Raw genomic sequence first — 15,791 nt, forward strand, 5'->3', positions numbered from 1 at the left:
CCAGGTATGCAGGAGCTATCATAGTGAACAATAGTGTGCGCAATACACAAGCTCTCTCTGTTCCTTCACTCTCATAGTCCGGTGAGACGGCAATCCGACATGACCGGAGAGACATCAGGCGCAAGATCTAGTATCACACCGCCAACTTCTTTACTCCGAGCTGCGACTGAGTTACATTTTTAAGATGGAAAAACCCAGTCATAATTATTTTGGTCCGACTCAGGATTCTAACTCAGGACCTCAGCGCGGTAGTCTTACTCGTTACGTGTATAATTACAACTACGCCACCAAGGCAGTTGTAAAGAATATAACGAATATAATTTTATTTCAGTCTTACAATTAATAATCTGGTAACTTAAAATGACTACTTCAGTCTCAAGAAAAATAACAAACAATTTTACTCATATGTCAACTAACTTTCAATACTTAAAATAAATAATAAACAATTTGGCTCTTGATGTTCTCCTATGTTTGTAAAGCTGTTTTCATTACTGAGCGGTATGTTTTCTGATTTTACGGGGCGTTGCGGAACGAGCCATCCTGAAAAAAAATACCGATAATTATAAGGTATTTTAGTAAATATTCTAGGATTAAATTTATGTGTCAGTATCTATTATTATCAGGGTAGTACATATTGGCTCATGAGCCACTGTGTACTCAAGTGATTTGAGCCACTGTGTACTTAACTACCATTTTGGATTTAACCTATTAACCACACACAACAGTTTTACACAAGTCGAGGTGCATTATGCGACAAAATGACCTCAATTGAACTTATTTCTTAGCAAAAATATTAATAAATCAATGCATGTAACGAAACGTTAGTGAACAAACACAAAATAAATCTTACCTTAAAATTCACGATTTCACTTACCAAAACAAAAAACTACTCATAACACTCCCTAATTACATCGCTGACGCGAGCGAACTGGTTGCATCAAGAACATATCCCGAGACCGTCCGAGGAGTGAAACAGATGGAAAGTTATCCCTAATAGTTTTTTAACAACGACCGCTGCGTCACTGTTGCCGCTATAACCACTGTTTCCGCCTTGACCCTACTGAAGAGGAAGAAGACTACTGTATTTACACTAATCACGATGAGACGTAACTTAATCACTTATCCTTGTACATTAGGTACGTCATTCATTAACACAAACAAAATTGGAATACGATAAAAATGCTACGTCATGATGTCCTGCATATAACTCATTAACCTCCATAATTCCCTGTACATAGGTTAGGTACAATATTTTTCGACAAAGATCCAAACCGGAACATGACTCCAATATTGCAAGTCATACACGAAATCTTATCAATAAGCCAACCAAACCCCAATTAACTATAAAAGGTGACTTATTGTCTGATTTCTTTAATTTTTGTACAGACGTCTAGAAACCGCGCACAATGGCTTACGTCGGTAAAGTTTACACGTTCGACAGGCACGAGAACTTCGACAAGTACCTTAAGCACATGGGTATGTATTATCGAGTATATAATATTTATTTATTTCATTATATGGGGTGTAACAATAACAATAATAGGTAATTGATCATTCGATAATAACACGGTGAGACCACGAGTCTCGCACGCGCACGCGTCTCCCGTTAGACACAGCCGGCTCGACACTGCGGGAGCGCAGGGCGCCGCCACGGACGCAGCCCGTAGGCGCGGTGTGCTACTTATAGGGTCCGCGGGACCGACGAGTTCGGTGCCGGAGAAAGGTCCTTAGTTACAATGCGCTGGATAGACAGACAAGACGTAAGACACGGCCGGGCGTGGAGATATGTCTTTTCTGCGACCCAGTTCTCTATAATTATAATAGATCAGACTATTGCAATATCCCTCTGTATATTAACGAGATACACCAGTGCTTCTTCATCGTCGGAAGAAGACATGTTATCCTGTCGAAATTGGAGAGCTTAAAACCTTCATCTCTCGCGGCGCCCAGCGTCACGTCCGTGCCTCGTATTTTCTATATGTTTTAAACAATTATGACGGCGCCCCATACGTGCCATGTCTGCGCCCTACGTCTTATCTGTGTGGCCCCCCGCCTAAGGACGCGTTATAGTATATTATTTTTACGTTAGTGCGTCGGATGGTGAAGCCTTAGACTATGTACAGAGGACGCGCCATGTCCTTCTTCCCATTTACCACGAACAATAAAATCTATAACTTTCAATGTATTAATCTTCTATCTATATCTATCTATACTTATAATAAATCTGTAGAGAGGTCAATTCTGTACATGAAATATATTTCAAAAATAATAACTATCAGCGGCTGATTAGGGATCGATACTGATGCCAAAAATGCAATTCGTAAAATTTTTGTCTGTCTGTCTGTCTGTCTGTATAACCGTTATAGAAACAAAAACTACTCGACGGATTTTAACGAAACTTGGTACAATTATTTTTCATACTCCTGTGCTGGTTATAGTATACTTTTCATCACGCTACAATTAATAGGAGCAGAGCAGTGAAGGGAAATGTTGGGAAAACGGGAGAAGTTACTCCATTTTTTAAGCTTCCGTCGCGTGTGCAACCTTAATGGTTAAAGCTACATAGAAATCATGTATGACGGAAATGTTCTTCTTAAAATTATGTAAAAAATATCCCACGAGAGCATATGTCTATCTTTTATGGTAGACTCACAATGACACGTGTAACTCCCGATAGCTTAGCAGTTCGAAGCTTTCTCATTATATTTGTTTACTAATCTTAGGAACTATCGGTCCAAACTGAAAAATTATTTTTGCGTTGGATAGCCCTTTATTTGTGGATTGCTATAGGCTATATATCATCACGCTATACCTAATAGGAGCGGAGCAGCAATGGCTAATCTCTGGAACTACCGGTCCAAACTGAAAAAATATTTTTGCGTTGGATAGCCCTTTGTTCGTGGAGTGCTCTAAGTTATATATCATCACGCTATGACCAATAGGAGCGGAGCAGTAATGGCTAATCTTAGGAACTACCAGTTTGAAGTGAAAAATTCGTTTTGTGTTGGATAGCCCTTTATTTGTGGGGTGCTATAGGCTGTATATCATCACGCTATGACCAATAGGAGCGGAGCAGTAATGAAACATGTTACAAATACGGGGACAATTTATTCGTTTTGAGAGCTTCCGTTGCGTGCGCTGCGTAAACGGTTAAAGTTATGCAACAATGATGTATGTCGGGATTATTCCTCTTAAAAAGTTCTAAAAAATATATTATAAAACAAAAGTCCCCCGCTGCATCCGTTTGCCTGAACGTCTTAAACTCAAAAACTACCCAACGTATTAAGATAAAATTTGGTATGGAGACAGTTTGAAACCCTGGGAAGAACATAGGCTCCCGGGAAACTACTACTTTTATAATGGAAAACTTTAGCCTGAAAAACTTTATAACGCGGGCGGAGCCGCAAGCAAAAGTTAGTAATAATAATAAAAGCCTTTATTCACCGACCAAATATAGTACCATTTTAACTTATTTGAAAAGAATCAATTAATGTAAAAGTGTCTATTTATTCTTAAAAAACCAGTTTGTAGGTCAGGTTGTCCTTTGACATAGGCCTCCCCTAGTTTCTTCCACTCATCTCTATCATGAATTAATCTTCTATATCCTTTTGGTAAATCATCCTCCCATCTTTTAATTTGTCTTCCCTTTTGTTTTTTTCCATTCCTAGGATACCATTCCATTATATCTTTCGTCCATTTTTTCCTATTTGTGCTCATAATATGACCGGTCAAATTCCATTTGAACTTTTTTATTTTTAGTAAAACATCGCTTAATTGTGTTTTTTCCTTATTTTTCTGGACTTCCACCTGTCCCTTAACCTTACGTTTAGGATGCTCCGCTTCATATTGCGTTGGAAAACTGTAAGTTTTTGGTTGTTTTTGCTTGTAGCGGGCCATGTCCGACACCCATAAGTGAAACATGGTAGAAGGCACGTGTTATACAGTTTGCTTTTCCCTGACATTGGTATCGTTCCGTTCTTAACTATTTCTTTGAGCATCCAATAGCGTTTCCAAGTGTTACTTATTCTTCTATCAATTTCTTTTGAGTATTGTTCTTTTATTGATATCATTTGTCCCAGATATACATATTCATCAACATATTCGATCACATCTTGTCCTATTTTTATGTTTTCATTCATTACGTTCGTCATTACTTTCGTTTTTGCTGGATTCATGGATATGCCTGCTTTCTTGCTTTCATTATCTAATTGCTGTAATATAATTTGTAGTATGTTTGATTTTTCTGCAAATATGACAATATCGTCCGCAAATCTTGGGTGGTTTATCATGGTCGTTTCATTTATATTTATTCCAAAATCTTCCCAGTTTATGTTTCTGAATATATTTTTTAACACTACCGTGAAAAGTTTGGGTGAGAGTGGATCACCCTGCCGGACACTTCTCTGAATGCTAAATTCTTCACCTTGCTGTTCAAGTTCGACCTTTGCTGTGGAATGTTTATAGATTTCTGTCATTCTTCTTATATATTCTTACTTTTAATGTAGCTACTACCTACATAAATAGTGCAACAAATATAAATACTACACCATGTTTTGTCGTTATGAGCGCACACTACGGCATTTTGCATAAAAGTGTGGATGAACATTTGCTTTGACACTTTGGCAGAAAGGAAATATACAAAGCCTTATATTATATAACCTAAGAGCTCATAAACCTCAGCCAGAGTAGTGACGTGTTGCCAACCTTAAACGCATCAGATGCTGTAAACTTATTCTTTTTTTACACTGTGACATAATCTTAGTTATAGCTTAGATGTAATTTTGTAAGTGTTGTTAGGAAATTGATAAATTATACATGTTAAGTGACAACGAACGAAATTGTTTATAATTTATTCTTCTTTTTCATATAACGTACATATTGGTGGTAGGCCTTTCATATGTAAGAGTCCGCCTGGGTAGGTACCACTGCAATGTCTATTACTGCCGCCAAAAAAATTAAAAACCGAAAAATTCTTGATGACGTCACACATACAGTTGAATAAAGTAGTTCTTTGGTCCACCTTACTATTGATTTAAAAAACTAAGACAACGTCATTTGTCAATGTGGAATGTCAATATTACAATAGGTATCTACGTCACAACTGTCATTCTCGAAGAGAGAGAGAGAAACAAAATAAACTGTCACCTCACTTATTTTTTACTTCAAGGTTTGGTCATTACGTTTTGAGCCGTATATATGCCACCATTTGGTGCTTACGTCGTTTTAGAATATCACAACATTAAAAGTGAAAATCATGAACGAAAATATCTGATTTTTGAAAAAAGATAAAATTTGGGTCCCACAATTTTAGATCTAGTTTCATAAAATATAAACATTTGAGTTTGTTGAAAAAATGAAATGTTGTCAATTGCTCTTCAAAGTCTGTAGCCAAGACGCATTGCTACAAGCGTTAGCGCCAATAGTAAACATAAATATGTATGGGAATGACATATCCAAGCAATACAATTTTCTCAGAATTGTAGGTACATAATAAATGGAATCTCATTATTATTTGAGCTCAAAGTTTGTTCATTATCTCTAATTCCAAAACTGAGCTTGTTAAGAATAATTTGTAATTAGCGCATTCTAGAATCTATGTAATATAAAATGTTTGGCACCCTAGAAGTGAATTGTGTTATTAAAAAAATACTTTTATTAAATTTCAAATAAACAATAATCTAAATGCTGAAAATAATTAATTCGCGAAATTATAATTAAAAAATAATTAAAGCAATACCAGAGACATAGGATAATATATGGAAATGTCTTATCTTTCTCCTGCCTCGGTGGCGCAGTTGTATTGCACGTCCGGTACAATAGCGCTCTGAGGTCCTGGGTTCGAATCCCGGGTCGGGCAAAGTGATATTTGGGTTTTTCTGCTCAATATCAGCCCGGAGTCTGGAATTTGTGCCCGATATGGCGATAGGCCCGCCCCCTATCACATCATGGGACGGAACATACTTGGCGAAAAGTGGGTGCCCTAGTTGCGCCTCTGCATACCCCTTCTGGGATAAAATGCGTGATGTTATGTTATGTTATGTATGTCTTATCTTTCAAGGTGTCACTGATGAGGTGATTCAACAATACGTCCAGCTTAAGGGCACCGCCGAGTTAAGGAAGGAGGGAAACAAGTACAGATACATCACTTCCTCCGTCCATGGCAACAACGAAGTCGTGTTCGAGTCTGGCGTAGAGGTCGACGATGTAGGCCTGGGTGGTGTTCCGGTAGGTGTTATTTCAAGCGATGTTTAGATTAGCAAGAAAACTTGCAGAATTCGACTTCGGAAAGCAATTTTTACCGCGTAAACAATCACAAGTTGACATTCAAAAATTTTAAAGCTTCCAGGACTTGCGACAAGGCGCTACTGGAATCTGAAGGTTCTTGCGCAATGTATTGTAGAAAGAACTTATTAGTCTAAACTTTGCAATAAAATTAATAATATTTTTTAAAATAAGTACCAAATAGAATTGTTTCTTTAGTCATAAGTATTTATATTTTAACATATTATATACCTACCTCAGACTTTAACTTTTCATGATCAACTAAAATTTAAAATAAATTAACAAAAAATAATTTATAACAAAAACGGAGCAAAGATGTAATTCTATGAACTAATACTACGTTTGGAAAAAAAATGCTAATATTGTTATGAAAAACAGAGAAATTAATTCCTTGACAGGTGTAACGGGCATAGCCACCTTCGGTTCAAACCTCGGGTTACTTCCTACCGGCTTCCCTTTTAGGTTTATTTACGTTTGTTCTCTATTAAATTGGTTGCGATGTGTTAAGTAAGGATTTTTTTGCCTTGGGTTACCTTTTCAAAAAATTTTTTTTTCGCCACTGGATAGCAGCGTGTAATGTTACTTATATACCTATTATTTAGTTTTTTGCAAGTAACACCTTTTTAATTAACCTCTGCAAATATTAAATTTATTACACAGGTAGGTATCCTTTGTTTATTCTGTAAGTGTATTTAAAAAAAATCACTCATTACCTCTTATTATAGATCAAGTCCACGTACACAGTCGACGGTAACACAATGACACAGGTTGTCAACAGCAGCATGGGATCTGGCACCGTAATAAGAGAATTCAGCGACGACCTCGTCAAAATGGTAAATATAATGTCATGTCAAAGGGGTAGTTAGAAATGCACCTATATTTGGTTGAGGTACAGTAAGTACTTTTTACTAGATGAAATAATTTTCATCTTGGTATCCCATGAGTACTTCTGTACCCGTGGCGGTATTATCCGCATTATTAAAAAAGTTATTAAAACTTAAACTCTACTGTAAAACTAATCTTAAATTAAGCAATAAACAAAATATATATAATTAAAAATTAAATGTACAAATGAGTACGACGCGACATTTGGTATGTACAGATAGCGATCAGCTATTAATCTTTTATGAATATAAACCGGTCGAAGCGAGACGCGTTGATTCCACCTATCACCATACATTCGACCTGCTGCAGGTAGTCAGTCAGCTGACGCATGCAACGCGGATCTATAACTCGCTGACGCTTATTACTATAGCGAGCATAGTTCTTGTTACTTTCGCTTAGCTTTAGGCTCTCCTTTATTTCTCTCCTTCGCTTATCTAATGTGCGTTTCTTCTACTCTTATGTGCACTCGTATTGTACTTTTACTCCATGTTAATAAAGTTTCTTAACGTCTGAAGTCAAAACAATTATAGATACCCATAGATGAATATGTTTTAATTATTCTTTACCTTTTTCTTTACAGTCCGTCACCAGTTCAGGATGGGACGGCGTCGCAGTCAGATACTACAAGGCTTAATTGTTATTTAATTTAGTGATTGTTGTGTAAAATATATATTTTTATAGTTATTTTAAAATTTTCTTTTATTTAAATTGTATTATTAACTTTTTTTCAATTAAAGGATGAGACGAACTCGCCGCCCGATGATAATACGTGATACGATAGTCCATAAAAAATATCAGTACCAAACAGAACTTTGAATTACAAAGTACTACGTGGCACTCCACTGACCTCGTCACCCTGAGACATAATATGTTAGGCCTCATAATATCCAGTAATTATGCTGTCTCCAATGTCTTTAAAACGGAAAGAAACAGTGTGCAAGCATTGGTGCTTGGCGCTGTCACCATTGTGATAGACATTGTAGTGGTACCTACTCAGACGGCCCCTCGCATACGAGAAATCTACCGTATCAATTAGTTTAGTGATAATATTTCACGTTTAAAAGATAACGATATTTGTTCTAATAAACTTCAAAAACTTAAGCCGTTCATAGACGACGCTGGACTTCGGGTCGGCGGCAGGATACAACGTGCCCAGATATCGTACGATGCTCAGCATCAAATCATTTTACCCAAAAAACATTTATTTACGTCATTACTCATAGACTATTTCACAAATTATATTAACATGTAGGTCCGCAAACACTACAATTTCTTTTATCTCAAACATATTGGACTATATCTGCCCGTGATGCAGTACGTATGCGCACGCGTCGCTGCGTTCAATGTTTTCGCACGCGACCGCCAATGGCTCCTTCACCTACTGCAAGAGCGAGCGCTCTTAGACCATTCTTGCACGTAGGCGTAGATTTCGCTGAGCATTTAATTGGGCGACATAATCGCATATGCGACAAAGCCCTTTAAATCAGAATAAAAAAAAGTAAAAAAAAAAGTTTCGTAATTCCAAATTTTTAAATCATATGTATGCGTGCCTGTATGCATGTCAACAAAGGCAGTACATCTCGAATTAGTTCTCGATTTAACAACCTATTCATTCCTTAACGCTTTAAGTCGTTTAATTTCTCAATGCAGACTATGTATCTTACGTACAACTACAAACCATGCTTGATTCTTTAAACGCAGCCAGCAAAGAGGTAGGACTGGAAATGAATCTTTTGAAAACAATGATCACGACAAACAGCACAAAAATAAAAATATCAGTTGACAATGGCATTTTGAAATATACAGATAAATACATCTATAATAATATATACTATCTTGGAAAACAAATCGACTTCGACAGTAAACAAAACGAACAAGATGTAGAACGAAGGGCACAAAATACTTGGAGTAAGTACTGGTCCTTAAAAGAAATTATTAAAAGTAATATCCCAATAAATATCAAAACAAAAGTTTGGACTTCATGCCTCCTACCAAGCCTAACCTACGTCTGTCAAAGTTGGAAATTTACATCGAAAATCAAAAACAAAATAACTACCTGCAAACGCGGAATAGAACAATAGCTCAAGATAGAGAAAAATGGAATTCTTCATAGGAGGCCTTCACTTCTTCTTGCAAAGAGTTCTTGCAAATGAAATATTTTGCATACCTTTATAAATTTTCAACAGATTGTAGATCAAACCATTAGCTTTTTTTTTTAATTTTTTTCTTACCTCTTGAATTTCATAATGTACCTACTTGCAAAAAATAAAAGGCTTTTATTATATTTTATTTTATCTATGTTATTGTCAAAGCGGGTGAGGAGGACTGAGGGAGGAAAATGTGCTTTCGACTTTACCTACAGTTCATACTTTTATCATTATTAATATCAACTTGCTCTCCCCTGAGCCGTCGGATTCGACGCCCTTGGATCCATATATATTATATTGGTACTCAATTGTTTTGTCCGCATAAATTTCATCATCGCAAATCCTAAATAATTTAACAATATTAAAACAGAAGGGTAGGAATATAAATGCAAATGATTTAATTATGTATATTCGTTTATACAATGGAGCATCAAAATTTTTACGTTTTTGATAGAAATAAAATAGGCACATAGTGAATAATACTGTATTGAAAATATAATAACAAATAATAATAATGCTGGTGCGGCGAAGATAGAAAAAAAAAGTGACACCTCCTCTTCGGTGTTGCCAGTCGTAGACCTTTTTTGGTGTTGTCAGGCGTAAACTTTTACGGTTGTGGCAGCAAGATCACACAGCCTACGCGGCCGCGTGCGTCGCAGTGACTTGCGCCGTAACATCCTCCCGCCCGTTGAAAGGTCGCTTTCAACCTTGAAGCTCTTGTGCCGTAGGTAGGAGACAAAGACGAGTTAAGGGCCGCCGCACGCTGTCCCTGACGGTGTTGACCTCCGCTACTCTTGATATTCCATCAGGTCCAGGAAACACCACCTAAAAATCAAATCAGCTGGATTTGACTCGGTCGGTACATTTCGCCAAGCTGAAAGCGATGTCAACTTTACTATTTCGCTGGTTCGATTGGCTACGAACGTTTTTAATCTACTTAGATCGACATTGATCCAGCTCAACACAACACTAGAATCACACCAATGAACTATCCTTTCAGGCCTGTACCTTAAAGCCTCCACCACTGACTGGCAGAGCCTAGCTGCAAGTAACGCACCGCACAACTCCAGACGCGGAATTGTTGTTGGCTTTAACGGAGATACTTTGGCTTTGGCTTTGGCTTTGGCTTTGGCTTTGGCTTTGGCTTTGGCTTTGGCTTTGGCTTTGGCTTTGGCTTTGGCTTTGGCTTTGGCTTTGGCTTTGGCTTTGGCTTTGGCTTTGGCTTTGGCTTTGGCTTTGGCTTTGGCTTTGGCTTTGGCTTTGGCTTTGGCTTTGGCTTTGGCTTTGGCTTTGGCTTTGGCTTTGGCTTTGGCTTTGGCTTTGGCTTTGGCTTTGGCTTTGGCTTTGGCTTTGGCTTTGGCTTTGGCTTTGGCTTTGGCTTTGGCTTTGGCTTTGGCTTTGGCTTTGGCTTTGGCTTTGGCTTTGGCTTTGGCTTTGGCTTTGGCTTTGGCTTTGGCTTTGGCTTTGGCTTTGGCTTTGGCTTTGGCTTTGGCTTTGGCTTTGGCTTTGGCTTTGGCTTTGGCTTTGGCTTTGGCTTTGGCTTTGGCTTTGGCTTTGGCTTTGGCTTTGGCTTTGGCTTTGGCTTTGGCTTTGGCTTTGGCTTTGGCTTTGGCTTTGGCTTTGGCTTTGGCTTTGGCTTTGGCTTTGGCTTTGGCTTTGGCTTTGGCTTTGGCTTTGGCTTTGGCTTTGGCTTTGGCTTTGGCTTTGGCTTTGGCTTTGGCTTTGGCTTTGGCTTTGGCTTTGGCTTTGGCTTTGGCTTTGGCTTTGGCTTTGGCTTTGGCTTTGGCTTTGGCTTTGGCTTTGGCTTTGGCTTTGCTTGGCATGTGCTGTGTCGTTACAATATTATGTTGGTAATTTGTACTTACCACCACAATGGTGTGCACAAGCACCAGTGTATGTACAGTTTTATTCCAGTTCAAGGTCATTGGGGACAGCATATCTACGGGGTATTACGAGGATTAACATCTTATCTCTCAGGGTGACGTGGGCAGTGGAATGGCACCTAGTGCTGTGTAATTCAAAGTTCTGTATGGTGTTGTCACTGCCTATGGGCTTTCGTATCGCGTACTATCAGACGAATAATGTGTTCATCGCATCCTTCAACTGAATAAATAAAATAAATTTATAAATGGCTTATAAAATTATATATTTATCATAAAATTCACTAAATTACATAACAATTAAGCCTTGTAGTATCTGTATGCGACGCCGTCCCACGTTTCCGAGGTCAAGGTCTGCAAAGAAAAAATAATAATTGAAGTTTATTCTGGGTCGTGTATGGGTATCTTTTATTAAATTAAAGCAGTGTTTCTCACAGTATTTTTTTGCCATGCTACCCTGCTGTGTAAATAGACAACCCCATGTCCCCGTCCTTTGCAATGCCAGGACTAGGAAACCAGGGGACTGAAATGTAGGCATATCGGTCTTCAGTGTAGAAGGTATGAATTATTACAAATAAAGTCCACACGTAAAGAGAGTTTATTAGCAAGGAGTAAGGTACAATAAACACAGCAGTAGAAGAAACACACACTGGATGAGTGATGGGGACTTATAAGTGTATTTCTTTTGCCACGACATTATATTTACCATTTTGAGGAGGTCTTCAGTGAATTCTCTCTTTGCGGTGCCAAGTCCTTTACTGGTGTTACCAACTTGTGTCACTGTGTTACCGTCGACTGTGTACACGCACTTGACCTGAAATAAGAGGTAATGAGTGAATGATTGAAATATATAATTTTTAATGCTCGCGCATTATCTACAGGGTTCACACGCTCTCATTGGCTGAACGCGCATGTCGCGTCATCGGGAGCCAATGCCAGCGAATTTCCGAAGTTACCCGAGGTTTGAACCGAAGGTGGCTATGTCCGTTACGCCTGTTAATTAATTTCTCTGTTTTTCCAAGCATAGCATTAGCTCACAGAATGGCATGATTGCTTCGTTTTTGTTAAAACTTATTTTTTTTTAATTTATTTGAAATTTTAGTAGTTCATGAAAAGTTATAGTATGATATATAATATGTTTAAATCTCTTTGAAGTATTAATGACCAAAGAAACAAGACTATTATTTTCGAAAATCTTATCAATTTTAATGCAAAGTTTAGACTAATAAGTTATTACTGCAATATATTGCGTTATAACTTTCATATATTTCAGTTTGTAGTTTTATAAAGCGATTTGCCGCAAGTCCTGTTAGTGTCAAAATTTGCAAAAGTCAACTTGTGATTGTTTACGCGGTAAAAAATATTTTCTATCACCTACCGGAACACCACCCAGGCCTACATCCTCGACCTCTACTCCAGACTCGAACACGACTTCATTGTTGCCCTCACTGGACCTAGTGATGTATCTGTACTTGTTTCCCTCCTTCTTCAACTGGGCGGTGGACTTGTATGTCGCGTATTTCTTAATCACCTCCTCATCAGTGACACCTTGAAAGATTACACATTTCCATATATCCTATCTGTCTATAGTATTGCCTTATTGGAGATTGTAGCCATTCTATTTATAAAAGTTGATCAATCAATCGATTTACCATATGAAAATCATCAATAATCCAGATAAATAAATCTTGAGTGGGACCACATGGTTATGGATGTCGAAATCATAGGGTACAAATGCTCGTAAACTTCCTTGAGAAAGAGGGGCTCTTTTTGATGAATTCATTCTTCAAGAAGGGACCTCAAAGGAAGTGGACGTGGTGAAGTCCGGATACTGTGACAAAGAACGAGATCAACTTCATCATGACGGGCAAGAAGCACATATTCAAAGATGTCTCAGCGATTAATGGGTTTAATACCGAATCCGATCACCGAATTGTACGGGGCCCTCTGAATATTGATATTAGACTTGAAAATCGTCATCTCTTGAAACCCACCCTCCGGCCTAAATATCAGCCCTGTATTATATACCGTCTCACTGTCGGGCAGGGGCCTCCTCTACTACTGAGAGGGATTAGGTCTTAGTCCACCACGCTGGCCCAGTGCGGATGTGCGGAGTGCCCAGTAGACACATCCTCGAAAATTTCTATAGAGAATTTCTCAGGTATGCAGGTTTCCTCACGATGTTTTCCTTCACCGTTAAAGCAAGCGATAATTCACAAAGAATACACACATATTTTTTTAAGAAAAGTCAGAGGTGTGTCCTTGGGATTTAAACTTGCGGACAGTCGTCTCGGCAGTCCGCTCTACAACCAACTAGGCTATCGCCGCCCTCCGGCCTAATCCCCTCCAAATCATAGCGGGTTCTGAGAAGTTCCAGAGAATGCTTGGAAATAGCTTTGCTTCATTGGCACACCCAGAAAATATTGATAAGACCCGACACAATCTGGTTGACTCGCTTAAGGGAGAGGGCATCAAATTCTGTAAAACCCAGCGTAGAGGTAAAAAGTCCAAACTCTCGGATGAGACTCAACGGCTTATGACAAATAGACGGGAAAGCAAACAAGTTACTTCGTCAGATAGGTTAGACCTAAAAAGCGCATAGCGAAAATTATACGCCGGGACCTTCAGAGCTCCAATGCACGCCTCATTGAAGAAGCGATAGAGCGAAACCGAGGTTCTAAAGTATTCGCTCAGGAGCTTGGAAGGAGCAACATGACGAAGTTAACGACACAGAAGGGCAAAACCGTTTAATCGAAGTCGGAGATTTTTGCCGAGATTGAGGACTTTTATAACCGATTATACGTTGCACATGCTCCTTATTCACGGCGTGACAACCATGATCCCAGAGCCACCTTGACACGCCACTAAAGCGACGATTGGCCAGAAATCGACCAAGGCAAGATCGTGTTGGCTCTGAGACGACTTAAAAATAGAAAAGCCCCCGGTGAGGACGGAGTTACTTCGGAGTTGTAGCAGGCAGGAAGACTTCCTGTCATACAGGAGCTACAAAGGCTGTTTAATACCGTTCTTTACTGTGGGAGAATTCAAAAGGCGTGGAGCAGGAGTCTAGTGGTTCTTTTCTTTAAGAAGTGAGATAAAACCCGTCTTAAGAATTATAGGCCCATCTCATTCCTGAGCCACGTCTATAAGTTGTTCTCTAGGATTATCACAAATCTCCTCGCCAGAAGACTCATTGAGTATCAGACCCCGGTACAGGCCGAGTTTCGCGGAGGATTCAGCACCATAGATCAAATACACACAGTGACGCAGATTGAACAGTAATCCGAAGAGTATAATCGGCCTATATGCCTGGCATTTGTGGACTATGGGAAGGCCTTCGACTCCGCCGAAACCCGGGCTGTCTTGAAATCCTTACAGCGTTGCCAAGTAGATTATCGCTATGTCGAAGTGCTGAGATATCCATAAATATCTGCCACTAAGTGTGTACAGAACCAGCGGTCGGGACACATTAAGCTGCGCAGAGGGGTGAGACATGGGGATGTCATATCCCCAAAACTGTTCACAAGCGCACTGGAGGATTTGTTCAAGACTCTTGACTGGAAAGGTATGGGCATTAACATAAATGGTGATTACATCTCGCACTTGCGATTCACAGACGACATAATGATAATGGCAGAAACACTGGAGAATCAGCAACAGATGCTGAATAGCCTAGCTTCGGCATCACAGCGAATAGGTCTAACAATGAATCTTGATAAGACACAACTTAGGTACTAACTTATATACAACGATAGTATATAAGTTAGTAGTATTGTTGCATCCCAATATAAGCCAATCACAACGGCGCTATGACTACGCACTGCGAAGGCTGCCATGCCGTCTTTACTGAGAAACAGACTTGTTATCACAGCTTTACTCTGTCCTGAGATAAAAAAATCGTCTATGAATAAGGGGGTACGGCTTCACCATCTAATTCACTAACGTGCCTTCTCATACAAATAATATACATACCCATATGCCTGAGATACTCGTCGAAGTTCTCCTGGCTATCGAACGTGTAAACTTTTCCTTCGTAGGCCATTGTGTGCGGTTTCTAGACGTCTGTCCATAAATTAATCAAATCTAACAATAAGCCCGGCATTTTATGGTTACTATTAAGGTTTGTTTGTTGATAAGATTACGTGTATGACTTGCAATGTTGGAGTTATATTCCGGTTTTGATCCGTGTTAAAGGATATTGCATCCAATGTACTAGGCATTACGGAGTTAAATAAGTTCTATACATGATGTAGCATTTCATATTCCAGTTTTGTATGTGTTAAAGGATAACCTATCTAATCTACAGGACATAGGGGGCGATTAAGTTACGTCTCATCGTGACTGGTGTAAATACACTAGTGTAACAGCACAGTACATGCCAAGCAAAGCCAGCAAAAAAAAAACAAAGGTTGAATGTCATAACTTTCACTCGATCTAGCCAGTAAAATCAACGTTGCCTATGGTTCACCGGTAACTGTTCGTGACATGACATCCAACTGCTAAATGATGGATATAAATACCCGAGGCATTAATTTCAGTGGATATTCAATTGAGTTCGCTAGTATAAGGTGGTTTGAATTTCTTTGTTGTAAGATCA

The 15,791-nt window shown here is 38.9% G+C and overlaps 2 protein-coding genes across 2 annotated transcripts; one reads left to right on the forward strand and one right to left on the reverse strand.

The window, feature by feature from the left end:
- Positions 1-1,362: 1,362 nt before the first annotated feature.
- Positions 1,363-7,859, forward strand: LOC115449810 (fatty acid-binding protein 1-like). Its single transcript, XM_030177702.2, has 4 exons — positions 1,363-1,476; positions 6,059-6,225; positions 7,008-7,115; positions 7,748-7,859. Exons 1-4 carry the CDS (start codon positions 1,407-1,409, stop codon positions 7,799-7,801), a joined length of 399 nt encoding a protein of 132 aa, XP_030033562.1. The 5' UTR covers positions 1,363-1,406; the 3' UTR covers positions 7,802-7,859.
- A 3,580-nt stretch (positions 7,860-11,439) lies between these two features.
- LOC115442867 (fatty acid-binding protein 1-like) lies at positions 11,440-15,283 on the reverse strand. Its single transcript, XM_030168055.2, has 4 exons — positions 15,167-15,283; positions 12,573-12,742; positions 11,901-12,008; positions 11,440-11,548 (listed from the first exon to the last, which is right to left on the reverse strand). Exons 1-4 carry the CDS (start codon positions 15,234-15,236, stop codon positions 11,495-11,497), a joined length of 402 nt encoding a protein of 133 aa, XP_030023915.1. The 5' UTR covers positions 15,237-15,283; the 3' UTR covers positions 11,440-11,494.
- Between the last annotated feature and the right edge of the window lie 508 nt (positions 15,284-15,791).

The sequence above is a fragment of the Manduca sexta genome, chromosome 9 (assembly GCF_014839805.1).
Source record: "Manduca sexta isolate Smith_Timp_Sample1 chromosome 9, JHU_Msex_v1.0, whole genome shotgun sequence".
In the NCBI taxonomy this organism is placed as follows: Eukaryota; Metazoa; Arthropoda; class Insecta; order Lepidoptera; family Sphingidae; genus Manduca; species Manduca sexta.

Bases quoted from the DNA above. Each gene is read 5' to 3' on its own strand.
- LOC115449810 (XM_030177702.2), top strand. From the start codon at position 1,407: ATGGCTTACGTCGGTAAAGTTTACACGTTCGACAGGCACGAGAACTTC. The intron at 6,226-7,007 runs GTAGGTGTTATT...CTCTTATTATAG, and splicing joins TAGGCCTGGGTGGTGTTCCG to ATCAAGTCCACGTACACAGT. The intron at 7,116-7,747 runs GTAAATATAATG...TTTTCTTTACAG, and splicing joins GCGACGACCTCGTCAAAATG to TCCGTCACCAGTTCAGGATG.
- LOC115442867 (XM_030168055.2), bottom strand. From the start codon at position 15,236: ATGGCCTACGAAGGAAAAGTTTACACGTTCGATAGCCAGGAGAACTTC. The intron at 12,009-12,572 runs GTAGGTGATAGA...CTCTTATTTCAG, and splicing joins TAGGCCTGGGTGGTGTTCCG to GTCAAGTGCGTGTACACAGT. The intron at 11,549-11,900 runs GTAAATATAATG...TTTTCTTTGCAG, and splicing joins CTGAAGACCTCCTCAAAATG to ACCTTGACCTCGGAAACGTG.